The 23,332-nt window shown below is 40.8% G+C and overlaps 1 protein-coding gene across 1 annotated transcript in view; it reads right to left on the bottom strand.

Annotated features, from left to right (window-relative positions):
• Positions 1-23,332, bottom strand: part of Nell1 (neural EGFL like 1) — an 827,697-nt gene that overhangs the window by 545,643 nt on the left and 258,722 nt on the right. Inside the window, exon 12 of the mRNA XM_021189273.2 lies at positions 14,960-15,088. Coding sequence (XP_021044932.1) covers positions 14,960-15,088 — 129 coding nt within the window. The remainder of the gene's footprint in view (positions 1-14,959; positions 15,089-23,332) is intronic.

Below are 23,332 nucleotides of genomic sequence, written 5' to 3'. Positions count from 1 at the left end.
TGATGACAACAACAGACATGGAAGGGGAAATTTTCGTGGAACCCCACCCCCAGACAAAGAACAATAAGCAACTAAGAGATTCTGATAGAGGAAGATTATGTCTTTCTTAGAAATGAACTTCTCTATGGTTATCCAATAATATACATAAAAGCAACAATAAATGGAATCCACAGGTTGTGTTGACATATTTACGCACATATAAACATACATGCACATATATACATACACACAAACATAAAGAGGCCATGAATTTGAGAAGGATTAAGGTGAGGAGGATATGGGAGGGGTTAGAGGGAAAGAACTTTGAAAGAGTTGAGGGAAGAAAGAATATGGAGAAAATGAGTTATTATATAATTAAAATTTTTAAAGAAATGAGTAGGTAGGTTTTAAAAGTAGACTTTGTAGGGAGTAAAATATTCAAGTCAAGTTGAGGGATTGGCAGGTGAAGGTAGAAAGGAGACATATGGGAAGAGTTGGGGTGAATGTGATCAAAATACATTGTGGGAAATTCTCAAAGAATTGATAAAAATAGTATATTTTTAAAGTACTAAAACCACTTGTGTTTTAATAACTTAAACATTTTATAATTTCCATTAAACAGGTCTCCTTTGAGCATCTATACCCCATCCCAGAGAAGTGTTGATTCTTCAGCACTGAGAAATCAAGGCCTCTACTCTAGATCTTTCAGGTGAGCAGTCTTAGAAGGGGATGCTAACGGAGGAGAAGCCCTGAGACTCCGCTGCTTATCACTGTAAGTCCAAACGTGAGAAAAAACAAAACTCAAAAACTGCAAGCTGCTCTACCGCATTGCAAAAGAAGTATGACTTGTTCTTAGTGTCAGACAGAACCTGAGATTAAATACTGGCTGTTACAAACTGCGAGATGTATGCTGAGCTAGATTTCTATATTAAGCAATGATAGTTAAATAAAGTAATACATATAAATAACTGCTTATCATGTGTCCTGACATGAATGTTAAATTTGCTTTCTTTTTCAATAATTTATTTATTCACTTTACATCCCCACTCCCTCCTGTTCTCCCTTACAAATTCCTCCCCCTATTACTCCCTCCCCTTCTCCTCAGAAAAGAGAAAGCACCACCTTCAGTTTTACCCTGCAGGACATCTAGTCCCAGAAGGAAGGCTCTCCTCATCCTCACCCACTGAGGGCCAACCAGGCAGTCCAGTAAGGGGAAGGGGACCCAATGGAAGACAACAGAGTCAGAGACAGCCTCTGCTCCTTTCATTCAGAAAAAAGAATACACTAATAAATACCCAAGAATGTCGCCCATCCTGTCACTAACCATTCAATATTCATTCGGTGAGTACAGATTTACTGCTTTTCTCCAAGGGCAGGCAAAGTTTTAAAGCAGCAATTCCCAACCTTCCCAATGCTGTGACCCTTTAACACAGTTCCTCATGTTGTGGTGAGCACCCCCAAACATAAAATTCATTTCATTGCTACTACATAATTGTGATGTTGCTACTCTTCTGAATTGTAATGTAAATATCTGACATGCAGGATATCTGATATGTGACCCCAAAGGGGTCATGACCCACATGGTGAGACCCGCTGTTCCAGAGACAAAGAATGAACAAGGAGAGAGCAGACTCAGTGTCTGTGCACAGCCTGGTGCTTGGGAAGCGCGTGCTCATTTCCATTTATTCCTCACAAGTGTAAACAAACTTATTACCTCGCCAAGTCAAGCACAAAGCAGAAGTTGGCAGAACGCTGGAAGCGTCAACACGGGAAGTGTAATCTATCTCACAAACCAGGGCTCTTTAGCCTCGCTCAGAAAAGTTGCCACTGGAGTCCTGAGGAGCCAGGAGAGTGAGCATCAAAGGCAACAATTCTGACATTCCTCAGCAGAAGGTAAGGTGATAAGGGCCCCCCAATAAAGTACTGCCCAGATCTCTGCAGTGGCTCTGTAAGAGCTATTAGGTCACACAGAAATTCTGAAACTCTTTTCAGTGGTAAACAAATGGGGTGGGGGAGGGGCTCTTATAAAAGATAAGTAGGTCAGAATTGGAATGTACCTTAGTGGCTCTTTTTGTCTTTAAATTAGAAAGGAAATTGACAAGACATGGTCTAGAGAGGTGGCTAAGCTACCAAGGGCTTATTCTCTTGCCAGGTTCAGCTCCCAGCACACACAAGAGGTTCATAGCCTCCTGTAATCCCATCCTAGGGGACCCAACATCTCCTGACCTCTGTGTAGGTGTTTGCATACTTGTGGTGACTTAACTCATGTAGGCACACACATGCACATACCTAAGTAACAAACTTTTTTTTTTTAGTTAAGAAGCTGTGCATCATCTGCAAGAAAAGAGCCCATGAAGCACTGGCAGTCACACCTTTAGTTTCTACCTAAACTAACTACCATTCTCCAGGCACAAGGCTGGGCCTTAGCGGCTTGGAGATGAATCCGAAGCATCCCATAATTTAGGAACTATGGAGAGTAGTAACAAGATCCTGTACATTATGAACAAAGTGTTCTCAGAGCTAGAGCAGGGAACCACAACGTCAGTTACCAAGGTGAGGAGCCAAAGAATAACCTGAACACTGTTTATACAGCATCCAATCTCCCAATCAGCATCCAGCAAATCACCCAGCCTGCTGATTTCACCTCTGCCCACTGTGACAACTTTCCCAGATGAGTGTCACTAGCTGAAAGTTGATGTTCCTGACGAGTTGCTGTTGTTATAATTTTTTTTTCAAAAATAAAAATCAAATCTCATTGCTTCTTATAAAAAAAAAAAAAAAAACTTCAATACCCCAATGTCTTTAGAATGATTTCATAGACTCCTGGTTCCATCCCCCAGAGCTCCCATGCTGGGTTCTAAGAACAGCAGCACAGGCTCGCGCACCCTGTTCTTGACTTGGTGTTTCTATAGAGGCCCCTCCCAGCACTTATCCATCTCCCATCAGTCAGCTCCTTCCATCTCATGGAATAGTTTCATCTTGGGTCCCCCAGGGCAATTCACAGTTGCCCATGAAGCATCCAGTGTCATTCACAGTCTACCATAGTCCTCGCACATAAGATGACCATTTTCACTCAAGGAACAGACCTCCCCTTCCTCACTGCTCACAACACATTCACTACAGTATGACTCAGAATTTATATACTCATAATTGAGCAGTTGTTATACTCATAGTTAGCTGATAATTTATTTAAATCTTAAGCTGTTCTATATTTCATTTCTTAAAGCTTATTTTGCCTTCGTCTTTAGAGTAGTTCTTAAAGAGTTGGGCCGGGTAAGGGCATATGCTATGCAAGCATGAGGACATGAGTTCAAATTTCCAGTACCCACACATAAATAGCTGGGTATGGATGCACATGCTTGTAACTCCACAGTCAGAGAGCAGAGATGGGCAGACTGCAGGAGCTAACTGGCTAGCCAGCCTGGCTGAAACTACACGTTTCAGGTTCAATGAGAGACCGTGTCTCAAGAGAATAAGGTACAAAGTTAAAGAAGATAGCCAACATCCTCCCTAGGCCTTTGCATGTGCCAAATATGCACATATATTCACACTCAGCACACATACACATACACACACAACCACATAAAGAGACCACTGGAGTTTATACATTCGCACACTGGTTTTACAAGACAGAAACACAGAAAAGTGCATTTTTGGTCTGAGTTCACAAATTATAATGATAGAAGTTTAAACTCAAATACACCAGATCAAATTTCAAGTTCTCTGTCCAACCACTGCTCTTCTTCCCTAAAGAATTAGCATGTGTAATTTTTATCTAGGCAAATTTTGCCAAGAATTTAAATTTAATAGCAAGGACAGATATATACTAGTAGCTGTAGCTAAAGCAAAATGAAAAGTTTGGGGCTGAGGAGATGGCTCAATAGATAGTGTGTGAGAAGTGCTACCATAAGGACCTGGGTTCAGATCCCCAGTTATCTACAAAAGTGTGGGTTCATGTCTAACTTCAAAGCAGGAGGAGAGGCAGGGGGATTCCCTGGAACTCAATAAGCAGACAGTGTAGCCAAACTAATGAGCTCCAAGTTAAGTGAGAGACCTTATCTAAAAGACAGGATGGAGAGTGATAGGAGAGGACACATGAGGTCACCTTCTGGTCTCAACACATATGTGCATGCACCGGCACACATATGTATAACACAGAGATATACTCACAAAGAACAACATGGTACATTCAATTCTTTCTATCTAGATATCAGACATATCAAAGAGTCAAAAGTTTTTCACATTTTAGGTAAAGAAAAGCATTTGCCAGGTGATGGTGGCGCGTGCTTTTAATCCCAGCACTTGGGAAAACACAGGAGGAATGGATCTGGGGGAGACATGTGGTGAGTGAAGGGACTGGAAAAAGTGGAGGGAGGAGAAACTGGGCTATTATATATGAAAGAAAAATAAATTTTTAAAATTCTAAGTACTATAAATAAATGACTAATGACTTTTAAGGGAACACCCTAAAGTCTCAAAATCCCACACAAGGAACCAAGAATTGTCTCAGTATGATCTCCCATGTTGAAAGTACATCCCTGGAAAGCAACTATGAGGCTGTCACTGTTTATCCTCTGAGTGTCTTGTGTCCTGAGGAGAGGAAGACACACTAGGGAAATGCCAGGTGAATTCACCTAATGCCAGGTGAATCACTCTCACTGGGAGCCCATCAGGAGTCAGGCACAGCAACTGTAGACTTTAGAAAAACACCACCAGCAGCCAAGCAAAGCCAGATGGACTCTTCCAAGTGGCCTCAGTGATACTTTATTTATGTCCCATATCCACTGGCCATGCCTGAACCTGGGAAGACATGAACTACGCAAGCAGTGTCACCTAACCTGGTTCTTCTCCTCCAGTGACCCTCCAGCCAATGCTTCTGAACCCTTGGGGCCTGGAATACAACTTTCCTGACAGGACATCCAAGTACATCCTCCCGACCTCAGACTTCAAACACTCTGGTCGTCAGCTGTGGTCTTTGAGGACATTTTTGATCATGCACCTTAAGAGATAAAAATGTTTGGGCATGTGCTTCCTGTAAGTAAATACATAATTATTTAATAAAGTATATGTGTCTACTAGCACTAGACCATATCATATATTATATTACATAATATATATTAAAATGAAAGCTATTAGCATGAAGTAGCACTAAGCATAAAGTTCCAGAATGTTCTCCATACCCCAGTGAATTCATTGAACCTAGTGTGATATCTGTACACTGTTTATATGGCTTATAGGACAACCTGGAGCTCTTGCCATCTCACCATTGGCTACATCTACCAGATGCTGTTTGTTGCAATCATATTAAAGCTATTACTCTATCTTTTTTTTGTACACTAAGGAATTCATCCCTCACACTAAGGATATCTATCCCTCACACCTCTCCCATTTCACTACTTTAAGAACTCAGTTCCTTGACTGTGCCTCTCAGGTAACCTGCAGAGAGTGCTATTGGCAGAATGCATGGCTCCCATCAACACAGACCTACTACAGTGTTTAAGTCTATGATGGTATAAGTTCTGCTATGTTTTCATTATCTGGTTATAAGTCTTTCTTCCACTCCAGACTATGATGTTCCTGAGGATGGGACAGATCACTGATCATCTTCAGAGTTCTAACAACCCAGAGGCCCCAGCCAAGCATGTGCTTACCTTACCCCCTTGACAGGACTGTGATGTACAACCTTGTATGATTCATACTGCAAGACCACAACACACTGATGTAGTTCACTGATGTAGATGAAGGACATAACTGGATATAAGACCCATTTCTATGAAGCCTACCACAGCTCAATATAAAACCATAGCCCAATATGTATGTTGGTGGGTACAATATATATCTAGGGTATGTGTAGATAGACAGACAGACCAGGAAGACCTACATTCTAGTCCAGTAGCTGCAAAAGATAAGATACATTGCTATTATGACACATAACTACCCAATTAAAACGGTAAGAGCTATAACAGTGTGTACCTATATTATACAAGTCTTCCCAAAACACTTCCGGTTGTCTTTATTTAAGTCTTGTTTCGCATCTTATTTGAGCTATGAGAAACTGAGACGTAAAAGGATCAAGTAACATTCTATGGTCACCCAGTTGCTAAATGATCAAGCCAGGATCGATCGGGGTCTCCTGGTCCTCATTTCAACATTCTTCCACTGTATCATTGCCTCAAGAAGTGTCAAGAAAAATCAACAGAGAGCACAAAACACTAGAAAACAGAACTATCTGGGGGCTAGTCAGCCACCAAGGCAAGCCACCAGGCAAGCAGGGCCAGCCATTTCTACATTCATTTTTTGCTTCAATCTTCACTTTCTTTTTCTATAGCGATTACAACTCCACAATTTGGGGATATTCTTAATTATCCAGCATCCTATTAAGCACAGACTCATCTCTGCTACCATTAGGATGACATCAATCATTTGCAGATGCATGTTAAGCTTTTTGCATGAACTGCTTTCTGCTTAGCCTAAGACTCCAAGTGTATACTGCATGTAAAGCCATGAATTTTGTCAAAACAAAAACAACAACAACAACCACAACCAAAATCAGGCTAGTCACTTTGGGATATGAGGTATAGGGAGTTGAACCAACACCGCAAAGAAGCAACAGGAGTCACCGTGGAGACATCTTAGGAAAAAGACAATGACACTGTGCCAGGCAAACTGTTCTGTTATCCAACCCTATCCATGAATGAGTCTCAGTAATATCTGCTGACACCAGAACACAGGACATAAAACAGTAAAAAGGATTAAAATTAATGAGGAACTTTTTTTTCCATTTAGTAAGCAGAAAAGCCAGCAAGATCAGAAAGCTGCTTATCACAAATTCTTGTTCCTCCTGGGCACAGAGCTAGATGCTGTTCACCAGTCTCCCTTGGCACTGAGTGTGGTGGTTAACGAGGTTTTAGCAAGTGAAATGTAACCAGCACATGCACATTGAAAACTTTCTGTTCTCTCTTCCTTCTCCACAGTGACCTTGAAGGCCACAGACTACACCTGATGGACCACCAAAGGGGCCTGACTCAGAGCTCTGAGAGAAGACCTTAATGACTAGAAACAGCCATTTTAAAGATTATGCAATGAGGAATGAAAGCTGTCATTGCTGTAAGCCCCACATCAGTTGATTTACTATAAATATCATGGCAAATGCCCGTCTTGAGGTACTAAAGACGGCTAGTTCATAGTAGGATATGGTGGTTTAATGAGAAATGTCCCCAACAGGCTCAAGTATTTAAATACTTGGTCCTGTTTGGTAAGGTTATGTATGGAGCCTTGCTGTAGGAAGTATGCCCCTGAGGATGGACTTTGATGTATCAAGCTTCACCCTCTTCTTTTTTCTCTGCTTCCTATTTATGAATGAAATGTGATTTCCCAGCTTCCTGCTTCTGCCACCGTGCTATGGGTCTCCAGCATTACGGACTCTCTAAAATAGGCCCCTTCTTCCTTAGGTTCCTTTTGGTCATGGTATTTTTCACAGCAACAGAAAAATAATACAGGGGAAAAGATAACACACATGGGCTAATATTCCATTGACTGAATAGTAGGAAAACATAGCTGAAGCAACTTCACATTGTAGAAAGCAGGTCTTGAATGGCACAAGACAACTCGACATAAAAAAGGGACAGTCACACAGAATCTTGAATCCTTTCCCACCTTTCTCTTCTCCTCCTTTATTCCTTACTTTCATGAAATTTGTGTTTGTTCATCAGCAATTCACCTTGCACTATCTTAGATGCTGAAGATAATAAGGAATAAGGTAAAATTACAGTCCCATGCAATTTATACTCCAAATAGACAAAGTCAGATAATGATAGTTTTGGAAAAAAGGAAAAAAAATTTAGAGTGAAATTTCTATGAAGAAAATATCAAGTCCAAATATCAACAAAGCAACAAAAGCATTAGAGGCTGGAAAAGATAATCTCATCTGGGTAGTTAGGAGAGAACTTTGTCAACTTTTTAAAGAAAATTTCAGAATTTTCTGAGCTTGCTAAGAGAAAAAGAAAACTGCAAAGACTTGGGAGGGGCATCCCAGGCTGGGGAAAGAACCACCACCCAGATCTGATGGGACAGTGCAAAGAATGCCAATAAAGTGAAGACACATGAACACAAAGCAGAGGTCAACACAAATACCAAGCTCAAAAGCCCAAGCTCACACGGAGCCTTACCCTGATCCAAGTTTGTATATCATTCCAACAACCACGGCATGTATCAGGCAATTTGTAACAGAGCAATGGCATAACTTCTGGATGCTTTCAAAGTTCCCCTTGGTACATTGTTGGGGAGGTGAGTAAATGGGGCAAGAGCGGCTACCATGGTCATCATTAGCTAAAAACCAAAGAAGACTCAGACAAGGGCTAACACGATGAAGATGCAATAAATAGATGGACATGACTCACTTTGAAAGCTAAGTTGATATGAAGGTTGAAGAAGGCTGAATTCATGAGCAGTTTCAACATTCGGTGATTGGAACAACCAAGTAGATGTGTGTACGATTAGCTGAGTTAAGCACTGGATCCCGGGAGAAAGCAGGAACCCAAAGAGTTCTTTCTATAATGCAATAGTTTAGCTACATGACAACCCCATTTCTGCAAAACACCCTAGAGACCTAATCAATACTTGACACGCTATTGCAAAGACATAATGAAAAATTCCAAGCAGTGCCTTACAAATAATTTTGAAGAATGCTTTTAAGAGTTAACTTACCCTGCTATTCTGACCACTGTGTCAGTTTGAAGGGTTCAAGCTTTAACAAGAACTCTTTGGTCTGACTCAAGTAGAGCTAACAGAATTTAGGTTTGCCTTTATTTTGCTGTGTCTGTTTTAATTCCAAGAGGAAAATTGTCAGGACAGGATAAAGAGATGATTATATGGACCAGGACAAGCACAGAGGAGCTGTGCAGTGTTTGTGGAACCTACTGTATGTGAACAAGAGTGGGAAATGTGTGAATGGAAAATGATGTTTCTACTGTGTGTTTCCACAACACATCAGCTCTATTCTCAGCTCATTGTCCCATTTGATTCCAGGCTATACAGGAGAATTCCCAGCCCATTTTAGAGGTAAGGGAATTAAAAATGTGAAGCTCTAGTAATTGACACAAAGTCACACTGAGGGGACGAAGCACAAAACCAAGCTACAGACTGGGGTCTGTCTGGTTTTTATAGCTCACTCAATATCATGAAAACATTCCAATCCCTATAACTCAGTTAATATGCAGCAAACATTAAGGTGTTAAAAATGTGATGCCAAGGAAGAGATGACAGGCATCATCTAATCACGCAAACACAATTAGAATTAGTATTGTGGGAGTTCAACTAAAATTGAAAGTGGTCAAGGCAGAAGAGTTATGAAGGGTTCAGGTGAGAGGAAGGACGGGAACACGTGTTTGCATGTGGGTGCTTGGGCTTGATCCCAAGAAGCCTGGGGATCAAAGATGCAGAGGTAAATGGAAGGATCCCAGGATGGGAGTCTAGCTGTTCCAGTTGGAGGTAGGACAACAGACAGAGCTACTCAGATGAAACAAAGGCTAAAATCCATCTGAGAAAACACTTGGATAACAAGCTGAGGCATGCAGACTAAACCGAACAAGAAAGACTTCTGGAGGCATTCTTACATCCAGCATTCGGAATTCCTGCCAACACCCAGACACAAGGGCAAAGAGCTAATGTGCTAAAGGTGGATAATTCCTCCCTAGTCAAAGCAGGACTTCAGAGATAGACTCAAACTGGAACACTAACTGGGCTCAGTGAATCACAAGGGCCGTTCATGCTATAATCTGCAAAATGCTTAAATGTAAAAGAAAACAGGAAAGCAAAGATACCTGATTAATTCTTGCATAATCAGAAGCGTAGCAAGCACATTGAGCCAGCCCCTGTGGATTCTCTAAAGCAGGAACTGGCAGGGTTTTTTTTTTTTTTTTTTTTTTTTTGTATGGAAGCATGTTCCATAATCTCTACCTTCTTAGTGACTCTGAGGCCGCTTACCATTTGAACTCCTGTTTCCCAGCCACTTTCTAGGTCTCTTACGACTGAAAAAAAAAAAAACCAGGTTCATGCACCTATCGTAACCTCCAATCACATGAAGTTATTGCTCTGATATAACTATAACATAATCTATGGAAATAAAAGAAATTATTTAAAAAGAGAAGTTATGATTCACATTGATGATCAGTGCCTGTGTGTATCCAATGCTTCTGAATATCTGCTGCATGCGATTATTAGATTCACATAGCACAGGTCATTTCCTGCTAAACTCTTCCCATAAACAGCTCCATTTGTGCTTTCTGATGAAAGAGCACATACAGTTTTGTAAGTGATAATGGTTTGTGTCCCACACCCCGCCTGCATAACTGATATAATCTAGTCCTTCCAACTCAAGACACTTTCCCCGTCATCTGACAGTTTTGCCATAACATATAGACGAATCAAATTTGGTTCTCAAAGCACTAACCTCTAAGAGCTTGTACTGGTGATAATGACAATGATGGTAACAATGATGAGGATGATCAACACAATCTTTTCAATCTTTAGTCAATCTGGGAAATTGCTAAATTTTTAGTATGCTCCATCTCATCAGCATATGAACTGGGAAATCCAATTTCCTATGCTGGATTTGGTATAACCAAACACTAAATTGCAACTGTATTCTACCACACATATACAAAACAATTCACTGCCTGACTGCTAGCTCCTGTCTTTTAGACTTTCCCTGCTGATTCTCAACATTGCTTTTTTATTGTATATATTGATCTCTGCTGAATATAAGAGCTTTGGATCAGTTCATCAGGGTCTGTCAGCAAACTCAACTCAGTTATAGAAAAGCAACAGGTCCCTCACCATCAAGGCAAATTTCAATGGTATAAAATGACAGGCGCCAGAAATCTCCTCATTATCTGTCAGATGTCAATTGTTCCATGTTATCTTTCTTCTGGAAGCCAGACTAAACAACAACAACAACAACAACAAAATAAACAAACAAGCAAACCCTAGATATATGACAAGGTTTTGTGCCAGAAAGAGAATAATAGAGATAGGAACTTGCAAAAATTGTTAGAGCCTTCATTCAGAAATAATCCGGGTCATGTCTACTTGCAGCTTGTTTGCTTGATTTTCTATTCTTGTTTTTTTTGAGACATGGTCTTTCTGATCTAAAACACCAGGCTGACCTTGAACTCAGAGAGTTACCTGCCTCTAACCCTGCTAGAATTAAAGGCAAGTGCCATCATGCCTGAACTAGTTTTTTTTTTTTAAGGTTTATCTTTATCATTAATTCCATGCATGTATATGAGTGCAGTGACTGTAGACAGCAGAGGCAGCAGATGTCCCTGGAGATGGAGTTACAGACCTGAGTTTCTTGACATGGCTGTGGTACGCGCTGCATTCTCTTAAGAGCTCTGCTGTCTCTTAGCCCCATACCACTGTAGTTCTTTAGCTAACCTGGATGTCACTGGGATGAATCAAAAAAGAAGAAGAAGAAGAAGAAGATATTTTGAACTCCAATAGGAGATCAGAACAGTGGGAGGGTTAGGAGCAGAGACCACTAGAACATCAGGAAACAATCAGAGTAGAAAATCACTGAGCTCTGCCATGGCTGGGTTTCTCTGAGTCTCAATGGCTGCATTGGGTCAAGTGGGGCTAACAATGGCCAGGGTTGTCATGTGCTCACAGATTCTAAGCCTCCAAAAGTATAACAAATACAAATGGATCCTGGGAAACTTAGGACAACTAAAAGGTCATACAGTTCTCATCCCGCAGGATGCAAAGGACATCAAATTATTCCTCATCCTTACAAACAGTTCTTCATTCTGGTTCATGAAAAGCGGCTCAGCCTCGAAATTCTGTAGCAAGGGTGCCAACAGGACAGCTAGCATGGCAATTATACCAGACACTGGTTATAATTCACACGAAGGTATCAGAAACTACCTAAGACCCACTCAGTGAAAATGCTATCACAGTGGGTGGGAGGAAATCCCCAGCCAACCAGATCCTTAAAACACTAAAGTTCAATGAACAAAGTTTTCAGGATGAGGACTATGCCGGCCCTAGTCTCACAAGGCAAAAAATGAAACCTGGTGAATTGTATTACAGCTGACAGAAGGTTTTATTATCTCCCATTGATTGGTCAGGAGTTTCAACATCTCCTCAGCAGTTTTATAACTTCTGAAGACCGAGGAGTCTTTAATACACCAGAGCTCTGCTGCCAAGGGACAAAGGTAAGAAAGTTCAATGCCTTTTGTGCTTTCTCTTCCTCTGAGAATCTGGGAGGAATCTTTCAAGATTTCTGGACAGTGTGTTGACTGTTTTGTTTTAATTTCAAGCTAATCTTGCTCATTGTGGTTTTATAATCCAGGTCATTTTCATTCATTTATTGCAGTTCATGCATCTTTAATTGTCTCTAAGCTATGGTGAGATAACGCATCCCTGGGGGTTTCTGATACTCACCTCTAAGGTTCTCCACTAGATGACACTGGATGGAAATTCCTAGGTATGGACCCAGAAAATGCCAAAAATTATGCATAACTAAAAGAAGAGTGGTGTACAGGAGCAGATTTTCCTTGTTTTTTTCAAACTACCCTCATTGTTTCCTCTTCCCACACCTCTACTAGATTCAAAGGGAAGAGGTTGTTTTCAGCTCCAAAGGAGGAACATAGCAACCAGACCCCATAGGATCCCCTGCCCTCCCCAAATATCAGATGAGGAATGTCAGGGCTAGGTAGGAGGTAATCCAGTTCTGAAAACTAAGATGGAGAATCTTCTGCCTGTCTGAGTAGCATGGGGCTTAGAGAATGCCCTGTAGGAAGAAATATCTTTGAACACAAAAATGTAAAATCTCACACAGAGATCTGTCCTTCAACACACAGTGACTGGAGGTATACCAGGATGAATGTCAGTATCATGTAACCACCGGAATGTAAACCCAAATATCAAGTTCGATGTGTTCAAGATGATGAACACATGCTCTAAGCATTGGCATCCACCACATGTGGTCCTGAGTTCCCTCTGGATGCCCAGCATGTAGTTCCTGCTTTACCTCCAGAGTTCTCTTGTTATGCACTATATTCCTCCTTATTACTTATATTCCTCCTTAGAACTGGTCTGTCTCCATGAACAAGCTCCCTGGAACTTCTGGACTGTCTCTATGATGGCAGAGAAATGTCTTCAGCCCCTAGCCATCACTATGATCTAGGCCACTGGTACCAAGCAAGCATGCTGGCATGGAGACAGATCCAGATGGTGAACTAGGCAGTGGCATTCCAAGAAAACAGTGAGTCAAACCTGCAGTCATACAGTGTAACTATTTTTTTTTTAAAGACTCCCATAGAAAGGGCAACTTTAATACCACAGTTCTCTCTTGGAGCCAATTCTATATAATAAAAATCTGAATCAAGGAAGGAAGAAAGAATCAAAGAGTCACAGAAAGCATTCACAGACAGCAGCCATTACTCCCACTTCTTCTAGGTCTCAAATGCTCATGGGCCCTGGGGGTCATTGTACATGGATTCTGCTATCACTTTTATAATGGCTCAGAGTTCAACCCAATATTTAGCAGAAGATAGGAGCATAACTCCATCAGCTCATTTCCTAGCTTGGGAGTGTTTCCCATAGAGATTGAATTAAAAGAATTTTCACATGAAGGCTTTTTTTCCTGATTAAGTGGAAAACAACATAAGATAGAAATATAAAGAAATTCCTTAATCTGAAGTATTGACATTTATAATGTTCTTCCCCAAATTAACAAATAGCTAAGAAGAATTTAAGGGTGGATGAAAAATATTCATAATCAAAGAGGTAACTTTATTTTCCCAAAGGATGTGAATCAAGTTCAAAGCAAAAGCAAAAATGCAAAATAAAAGAAGGATTAAAAGGAGGGAGGAAGCCCACAGGTTAGAATACTGCTACTGACTAAGAAGGAAGGAACAAAGAAAGCCTTCCAGAATAAATGAAAAAGCAAGGACTACCCACCAGAAACATCACTGGGAACCAGCAGATAATTTTTTTTAAAGAAGTGAATAGCTCTTTGAGTGAAGTCAAAATGTTAAATAGGGGTCAGCAATACCGAACACTGACTGAACAGGCATTTATTATTATTGCCACCTATGAGCACCATCTGTACCTTAAGAATACTTAACCCACTTTAGAACCAAGCTACATGTGCGTGACAGTGAATAGACACTGCCCCATTTGTTCAGTTTGAGAAATCTGCCTTCCTCCCAGGCTACCACGGCATTGAGATTCAGCTACCAAAGATGAAAGGAGTGGCTGAATTGAAACAGGAGGAGCAGAGAAGCAGACCAATCATGACTCTGCCTTACAGAACTTCTCTGCTCAAAGGGGAGGAGCCAGGGAGAGCCTTTGAAAAGGACAGGCTCAGATATATTAGACATGGTCAGAGCAAGCCCCACCCCTCTGGCTGCTAAGAGAGTAGAGGTGTGCAATGCTCACCAGCAGCATGTGAGGTGCTGAGTTTGGGAGGAAGGGATGCACCCACAAGGCAAAAGAGATGGGAGGTTGGGCTTGAGGCCACATCCCCATTGTAACAGTGTCAGTTCATGGGACTAAGTCATAAGTCCTGTCAGTCCCATTAATTCTTGATAATGACCAGAAAGTGACAGCTCATGAATCATCCTTTAAGGAAATCAACTGAAAAAAATAATTCTGCCTTCAGGAATTAAAGATGAAATCTGGGTCTAAGCCAATCTCTGATCATTATCTGAAAAGGGAATTCATTTGCCACATCCCACGATGACCTTGGAGATGATTCTCCCTTCCAATCGTTAAACAGAAAGTGCTGTGCTTGCGGTGGCCCTGGTGTTGGTATGGACAGTGGGGAGATGGTATGATCTCACACCGTTCTTTGTTTCTCGTGTGAAGCTGCTGGATCAACCATGAGAACTGATGCTCTTGCATAGCCAAAGCCATATGTGTAGTAACTGGAAACAAACCTCTCTGCCGCTTCCCCACACGACCTGGCTGCCCTTACCTTCACAGTAGGCAGAGTTGCCCTGGACAGAGATGTATCCATTCTTGCACTCACAAGTCGCCTTTGTATTCCAATTTTTGCATTCCGAGTTTTCCCCGCACTTAGGTGCTTCTGCACAGAAGTTATAACCTACGGGACAGAAAGAATGTTTTACATCGAGAAAAGACAAGAAGGGAGGGCCTCCAACACTAAGGCACACAGTACTGTATATGACGTAGGGCTCACAGAAATGGACCATGAATATGCAAGATTAAGCCACGTCGGAGCTATAGGGCAGGAAGGAGAAAGTCTGGACTTTCCTGTGTATGAGAGCATGTTTCCTGATGTTCCTGGCACTGTTCATCTTGCTAAGCTACTTCCTGCCTGGGTATTGTACCCAAGCCAATCTGAGTAGTCTCGTTGTGTCTTACATTGTTATAATTATCTTAGTAGACAATTTATGATGTGTAGAAAAGAATGCACAACCTAAATATATGGGTATAGAAGATACAATTAAGCTAATGCGAGTGTTATCATTATAGAGCCTCTCCTTCTGCCAGGCTTCACTACTTTGTATATAGCTATGATCTTTTCATACACTGATGCTTATTTCTAAACAAATATTCAGTTTTTGCCATCTTCAACCTCCCATAAGTACAATCATTCTGTGTGTGTGTGTGTATATATATATATATATATATATATATATATATATATATACTTGTAGATGTCTTTATTCATATTAATAAACTCTAACCATGGCAATGCTTATGGGCATTCATTTGTCAATGCTGTATCTCAGCATTATGAGAAGTCTATAATTTACACTTATGTACTTTCCTAAAAGAACCAATATTGGTGTTATTTGCATGTTTTGAAATATAAAATTGTTGCTAAATGGTTTTAAACACAGTTTTGACAAGTCAAAATTGTTTTGCTCCACACTTGTTCCAGAATTCCTGCCATCCCTTCTAGGATAGTCACTTTACCTCTTCAAGTAGCTACTAGAAATCTCTTTGGTGGAGATGCTCAGATATTTCTGAACTTAATTTTAATTCATTTCAAATGTTCAAGCTAGGTATCATGGAACCTACACTGTACTCCAAGCATATGGGAAACTAAAACACAAGGATTCAATACCAGCCTTGACTACACAGCAAGGCTGCCTCAATCAATCAATTAGGGAACTATCCTTGTATTTGAAAAACAATACTCTGTAAAGGTATTTGATCTCAACATTTAAAGATATTATTCTGCTTTACAGTTTTCATATTGTTACTGGTGATTAGAATTTAATTTAATAACCATTCCTTCTTGTGTGGTCACCATTCTGTCCATGAAGATGTTGAACCTTTATCTCACTGTTTGATTGGTGAGTGGAAGGTTACCTTGGCTTGGTTTGATATTCTAGTCTTCAATTTTATTCTGAGGTTCATGAACATGAATGTGTTTTCACACTTATGATTCCTTGTGGACGGGGCCTGAATCTGAGAATTGGTGCATCCCTTTCTTTACTTTTGAAATGCCTCTCTCCAGCACTGTATTACAATGGGTTGTCTAATGTCTACAAATCTTTCCATATGGCCCATCAAAAACTATGTGTTTTTTAATACTGGTATGATTATATAGTGATTACATTGTGATTATATAATACAGATAAACTCCTCATCTCCAATTCTATCACCTATTCATCTCTGTACCGTCACTATTTGTTGCAGGATATTTGAACATATTGTGAACTCAGAGGAACTGGGAGACTGTGTTATTTACTGAAAAACTGTTTCTAGGTAGAGTGTGGCTCAGCCCTTAGAACACACTCTTAATCCCTCTGGTTGGAATACAGACACATCCTTAGTACACACCTTTAATCCCAAACAAGGAAGATGAAGTTAGTTTGTAGAAAAAAAGGACCCCTGTGTGAAAGTAGTGTCTCATTGAGTGGCTGACAATATGATTAATCAGAGAAATTTGATAGAACAGAATATGCCCAATTCTCATGAGAAGAGAGAGAGAAAGAAAGCTATTTAAGAGAGCACAGAGAGAGAAAACGGGGACAGTTTTACCTAGACAGTTGTACAGAGACATGCTGGAGAGAGAACAAGTTAGACACAGAGGAAGACAGAACAAACCAGAAAATGAAAAGGAGCCAGGAGACCAGTGTTTGCTCTCAGACTTCTAGCTGGGTCACATGACAGGGTCTCTCTTGTTTCGTTGTCTCACTGTCACATGACCTATGTCTTTTTTGTTCTTTTCCTGCTAAATTTCAGTGAATTCCCCATATAACTCTTAGTTCATTAATTTTTGTGGTGGGCTGTGTCTCGTTCTGCCTTAGTCTCTCATATCATTTTAAATTGTCCTTATATTTTAGGCTAGAATTCAGTGTTGTTTCTTTTAATCTGCTTACTCAATTTGATAGCCCCTTATCTATTCACCTTCTAATCCTTTAACTCAATCTTTATGCTGAGGCTTTCACTATCACCCAGCTGCCCTTGTGATTTTGCAGTTTATTGTTTATGCTGAACATCATCGACGGTGGCTCATTTTCTTTCTTTTCCTTGTGCCTGACTCTTTCATTTTGAGCTCATCTTGTTTGAAATTGAGTATGTAGAAAATATTCCTTGCTTGGGTTTTATTTAGTCTTTTATGTTAATTTCTGTCAGGTGGTTGAAGGGATTGTCAACATAAAAATCACTTTAAACTGTCTGCTTGCCTTGGGGTGAGAATTGAACACACAAATAGGACATCCTGCAGCCCTACACTTTCTGGAATGCCAGCTTCCTCCTGTAGACCACAATCTAAGACTCAAGACGAACAGGCAAGCCCTGTCTTAAAGGTCTGCTTTTCACCCTTTGAGAAAATCACCCTTTGAGATTCTCATTCAAGCATCTCATACTAGCACCAGGCTATGCCCTGTCCATAAGAAGTCATGCAGAAAACCAACAAAGATAAACAAACAAGCAAACAAACCACAACCTGCACTCAGGGAAAACCAACTCCAGCATGCTTCTGATCTTAAGGGCATCACACTTCTTCTCTCTCTCTCTCTCTCTCTCTCTCTCTCTCTCTCTCTCTCTCTCTCTTTCTCTCTCCTTCTCTACTGCAAGACATACTAAATGAAAAAAAGCACATACTATGCAACATTTGGGGGTTAAACCGGGAGTCTCAGCTCTATAAAATATAGGTTCAATGTGATAAGATATGTGATGGTACTTTATCCCCTTTAAATCGGTACATTTTGAGGATACTAATGATTATGCTACAGCACATACGATCATCTCACAGGAAGCTGCACCTAGGGATCAGGAAATCTCATGTATAATTCAGAGTCTGCAGCTAACAAACACTGCATATCACCTTTCCTGCCTCGGTACACACAGAAATGATGACAGTGGTGATTTCAAACTGCTGCTGAGACCCTCTGCCAAGACAGGCAAGTACAGAGAGATCATGCCCCCTGACCCTCTCACACATGCAACAATTACCCTTTTACATTTTGGCATATGGATTATGGAAACTACAAACTCAGGCTTAAAAACTATGCAAATCCCCAGACAAGGTAAAATTACACTTTAATTCATTTTAATGAGAAGATTCTAGAACTGTTATTCTTCAATTTTTTTTTAAACCAACAACATTTAGCCTAGAAGGTAATGCTTTTTATTACTACTACTAATATTCTTGCACCTGTAATGTGCCTGTCATTTCAGTAAACATTTTAAATAAGAGACATTTTAAATAATTACTGACTTGTGGTTGAAGAATTTGAAGAGCTAAATTAACATAAAATACTTGAAACAGCTCCTGATACGTACTAAAGAAGTTGGACATTGGTACCCATTCTATTGGTGATGTTGGTAATAGATGATGTTAGTGATGGTGATGATACGGATAGGGATGAACATGATGATGATGATTGTGGTGATTCTGCTAACAGTGAGAACTAAAGTTTAAAATAAGACTATTGCCTGGCAAATATAGAAGTGGATGCTCACAGTCATCTTTAGGATGGAACACAGGGCCCCCAATGAAGGAGATAGAGAAAGTACCCAAGGAGCTGAAGGCATCTGCAACCCTATAGGAAGAACAACAATATGAACTAACCAGTACCCCCAGAACTCATGTCTTTAGTTGCATATGTAGCAGAAGATGGCCTAGTCGGCCATCATTGGGAGGAGAGGTCCTTGGTCTTGCAAAGATTATATGCCCCAGTACAGGGGAATGCCAGGGCCAGTAAGGAGGAGTGGGTGGGTTGGTGAGCAGGGGGTGGGGGAGGGTATAGGGGACTTCCCAGATAGCATTTGAAATGTAAATGAAGAAAATATCTAATAAAAATTGTTTAAAAAAAAGAAAAAATATATTTTCTTCCATGCAGAAAAAATAAAATAAAATAAGACTATTGTCCCATCAACTGCAAGTTATGAAAATAAAAGAAAAATTCAAATTCAAACACATGACAGGTAATTGGAGGATAAACAGGGGCATTTTTATTTTGTGTTGTAGAAAGGAATATGTACCTATATGATATTAATAGTTTCACATATACACACCATTAATGTCTTGTTCTGGATTATCTCTCCAACTCAGGTGTCACCTGAAGGATCAAAGAGTTGATCCCAGCAGACACCAACTAGACTCGGTGCTCTAAGACGTGTCTGGGCCCAGGAAATGAGGAACGAGTGGATGGAAACATAATGAGAGAGGCACAAAAGCCAAGTCTCAGAAATGCGGCTGACCACTGGGAAAGTGAGCTCCAGAATGGCTGCCTGCCTTGTCCCCTCTCCTACGGACCCAGCTGGGTGCAGCTGACAGGAAAGGCAGCTTGCCTTTGGGGTATTATCTCTGCCTTCTCAGAATATCATTGCTCTGAATTAGGTGGTGTGGTGGCTAGTAGATGCTTGGCCCAGGGAGTGGCACTATTAGAAGGTGTAGCCCTGTTTGAGTAAGTGTGTCATTGTGGGTGTGGGCTATAAGACCCTCATCCTAGCTGCCTGGAAGCTAGTCTTCCACTAGCAGCCTTCAGATGAAGATGTAGAACTCTCAGCTCTGCCTGCACCATGCCTGCCTAGATGCTGCCGTATTCCTACTTTGATGATAATAGACTGAACCTCTGAACCTGTAAGCCAGCCCCAGATATATGTTGTTTTTTTATAAGACTTGCCTTGGTCATGATGTCTGTTCAAAGCAGTAAAACCCTGACTGAGAATGCAAAGATTCATTTGTTCTCCCTGCATTGGTGTGTGTGGCCATAGGAATTATTCCTCTTCCACTCCAGACACTGGGGATCCAGGTCAGGTCCAGTTCACTCCTGCAGCCATGCACTTCTCTTGTACCATATTCCCTCTGTGATGGCAAAATCTAATAAAAGGTCAAAGGTGTGGCCTATTCTTGGGACATAAAAAGGTAGATCCATAGCCCTAGTGAAACTGACTGGAGCCACCAACTAGTGGAAGCCCCAACCAAAAGCAGAACACAGCTTTAAACCTCAAAAATCTGGAAATAAACACCTGTGGGTGCTTGTAGTCAGACTTAAAATGTTCACAGTGATCATTACAGCTAAAAGAAACTTATGTTTCTGCTGCACAAGGGACAGTTTTAGGCATTGTGGCTTTCCCCCCAGGAGGAAGTATCTGAAGCTCACTCCTTAAGCCAGTACTCATCAGGCTTCTCACCATTGGGACACTTGAACCAATGTCACACATTCATCTCTTAGCATATGTGTTCTGCATCTGATTTATTCATGTCTTCTTTTTTTCCCCAGAGTGAATACCACAGCTAAAAACAAAACCCTTCAAATATTGTCAACAGCTATCTAAACATATTCTTATAGTGAGAGGAACAAAAGGCTTTTCAATATGTCCCTGTCTGCTAACTAAGTCCTCACCTTTAGTCACTGCACCCTCCTAGGCCAGAGCCTATGTCTAATCCAGGTCACTAATCAAAGCCTTCTAAAGGCTGGAGTGTGGATCAGTGGGTGGGATGCTAGTGTAGCATCCATAAGGCCCTGGGTTTCCATCGTCAGTGGTCCGCAAAGAGAAGAATAGTCCATACCTGTGATGCCAGCACCTGGGACATGCAGCTAGGAGGATCAAGGGTTCAAGCTCATCCTCAGCTACACCCCAAGTTCAAAGCCAGACTGGACTACCCAATATTCAGTCTTGGCAGAAAAAGGTCTTGAGCTATACAGGTATATAGCTGTGTGGATGTGTGTCTCCTAAGTGAGAGGCCTGATGAGCAGGCAAAACCTTAGTGGATAAATTAGTGAATTAACAGATGAACTGATGCCATCCCACCACCACAAACAATTCAGACTCCCTTAGGCCATCCACCATATTTCCTCTTTAAACATTTTTATCAATGCTATTATTCACAAACCATCAACTCCTCCTATAGTAAGTAGAGAGTCTGATGATCTTTAGCAACCATATGTGTTCGTGAGTCAGTCTCCACACCCAGGCCAAAAACACTGTTTCCCACGGCTCACCATCCTCGTTCATCAAGGACTGCCTCAGCATCTTAGCTGGCTGTCAGCTCAGGCTCATAAATCCTCAGTTCGTTCTATATTTCTATAATCCTTTAAATGGCTTTGTCTTTCTTATCTGATGCCTGTGAAGAGCATGTCACTTAAGACACAAGTTTTCTTTTCTTAATATTTACTGTCAGTTGTCACCCAGTTCTTCCCTTTGCCCATTCATGTTCCAGTCAGGCTTCAGCATACTTTTCCCCTCAGGATGGGTATCAAGAGGCCTAAGGCATGATCCCACTCAAAAACAGTCTTTTGATTAATATCAATATTGTTCAATATTTATTTATCCTTTGGTTCTTTTGTAATTTTGTAACTGTATATGAAGTACTTTAATCATATTCACCCACCCACTTTCCTTTCTATCCCATTCTATTCCTACAAAAGCCCTTGTTCTTCCCACCAAGTGTCTTGTGCGTGTGTGAGTATGTAAGTGACCCACTGTATCTAATTAGGATCATTTGCCTTAGCATGGTCACAGGTTATTTACTGGAGCATGGTCAGCTTAACTGTGGCTATACTACTGAAGAAACTGCCTCTCCATCTTTCAGGAATTACTAACCAGCAAGAGTATCTCTGGAAGAGGTGGGGTCTCCTATCTTGTCCCCCAACCACAATTGATTGTTGACAAATAATAAGCCAGTATTATACAGGTAAATGCAGCTGCAGTGAACTCACATCTAGAAGACAGCCTGTTCCATATTCTTCCCTATCCTCCAGCTTGTACATCTCTTGCATGCAGCTCCCCTGGAGGAGGTTCTATAGATAACTTGTTTGGGGCTCAGCACTCAACAGTCCCTTATTCTTAGCACTTTGGACAGTTATTAGTCACTACCTTAACTACCACACACCGCAAGGGGAAGCTGCTCTGACCAAGGCTGAGAACAGTACTAATAATAGGGATAAACATAAATATGTAGAAGGCAGTTTGACAACATTTGCATTTTACAATAACATCAAAGGTAAGCTCCACCCACAAAGGCCTATGACCTCTCCAGACATGTAAGGAAAGGGGAACCATTATTCACTGTCATTGGGAGAATAAACTGGTGTCAGTGTCACCATTATGGAGATCAGTGTAGAGGCTTTTCAAAAAGCTAAAAATAGAACTACTACCTCATCAAGCTATATCACTCCTGGGCATACACCTAAAGATTGCCACAAAGATACCAAGGCATTGATATTCATATTCATATTCATTGTGCTCTCTGTTCACAAAAGGAGGGGTCAGAATATTAATCAAAACTAAGGGTATATTAAATAGCATTTTATGAAAACATACTGCTTTATAAGCTAATTTAAAAATAATTTTTGAAGAGAGAAAGACTGGGAACTGAAGTATCTACTACAGTAAATAATACTACTCCAGAGAGCAGAGTTATTAAACAAAGCCTCTAGTAATGTGTGTGGGATACTGCCTATAAGCTATTGGTCATAGAAGCCCTGGTGGGACTCAAAATTAACATAGTACTGCTATTGCCCTCGGTAACCTCGAGAACCAAATGTCCAGACCATACCTCTGAAGACATCACACACTTGGTTATAAGCCTTAGGGAAATCAAGCTGGAAGTGAGCTAAATGCTAAGTTTCAAAATGCAAGGGACTGCTATGCAGGCTGCTGAAGAAAGAACAGTCACTGATAGCCTCATCTACTTATGAACTCTGTGAGCTACAACACCAACCCATCAAGTATATTGTGTCCACTGTGCAACAATGGCATGGCTGTTAGAAAGGTAACCAACTACTTTTTGGATTAGAGATACTCTTCACCAGAAAGAAATCATGCCTGGTGTTCTAAACATGGAGGTCATTTTATCTTCATGGGCTTAGAAGATACAGCTTAATCAAGAAAACAATCACAAATAAGTAAATAA

The sequence above is a fragment of the Mus pahari genome, chromosome 1 (assembly GCF_900095145.1).
Source record: "Mus pahari chromosome 1, PAHARI_EIJ_v1.1, whole genome shotgun sequence".
Taxonomy (NCBI): domain Eukaryota; kingdom Metazoa; phylum Chordata; class Mammalia; order Rodentia; family Muridae; genus Mus; species Mus pahari.
This window is presented reverse-complemented; position numbering and strand designations above follow the sequence as displayed.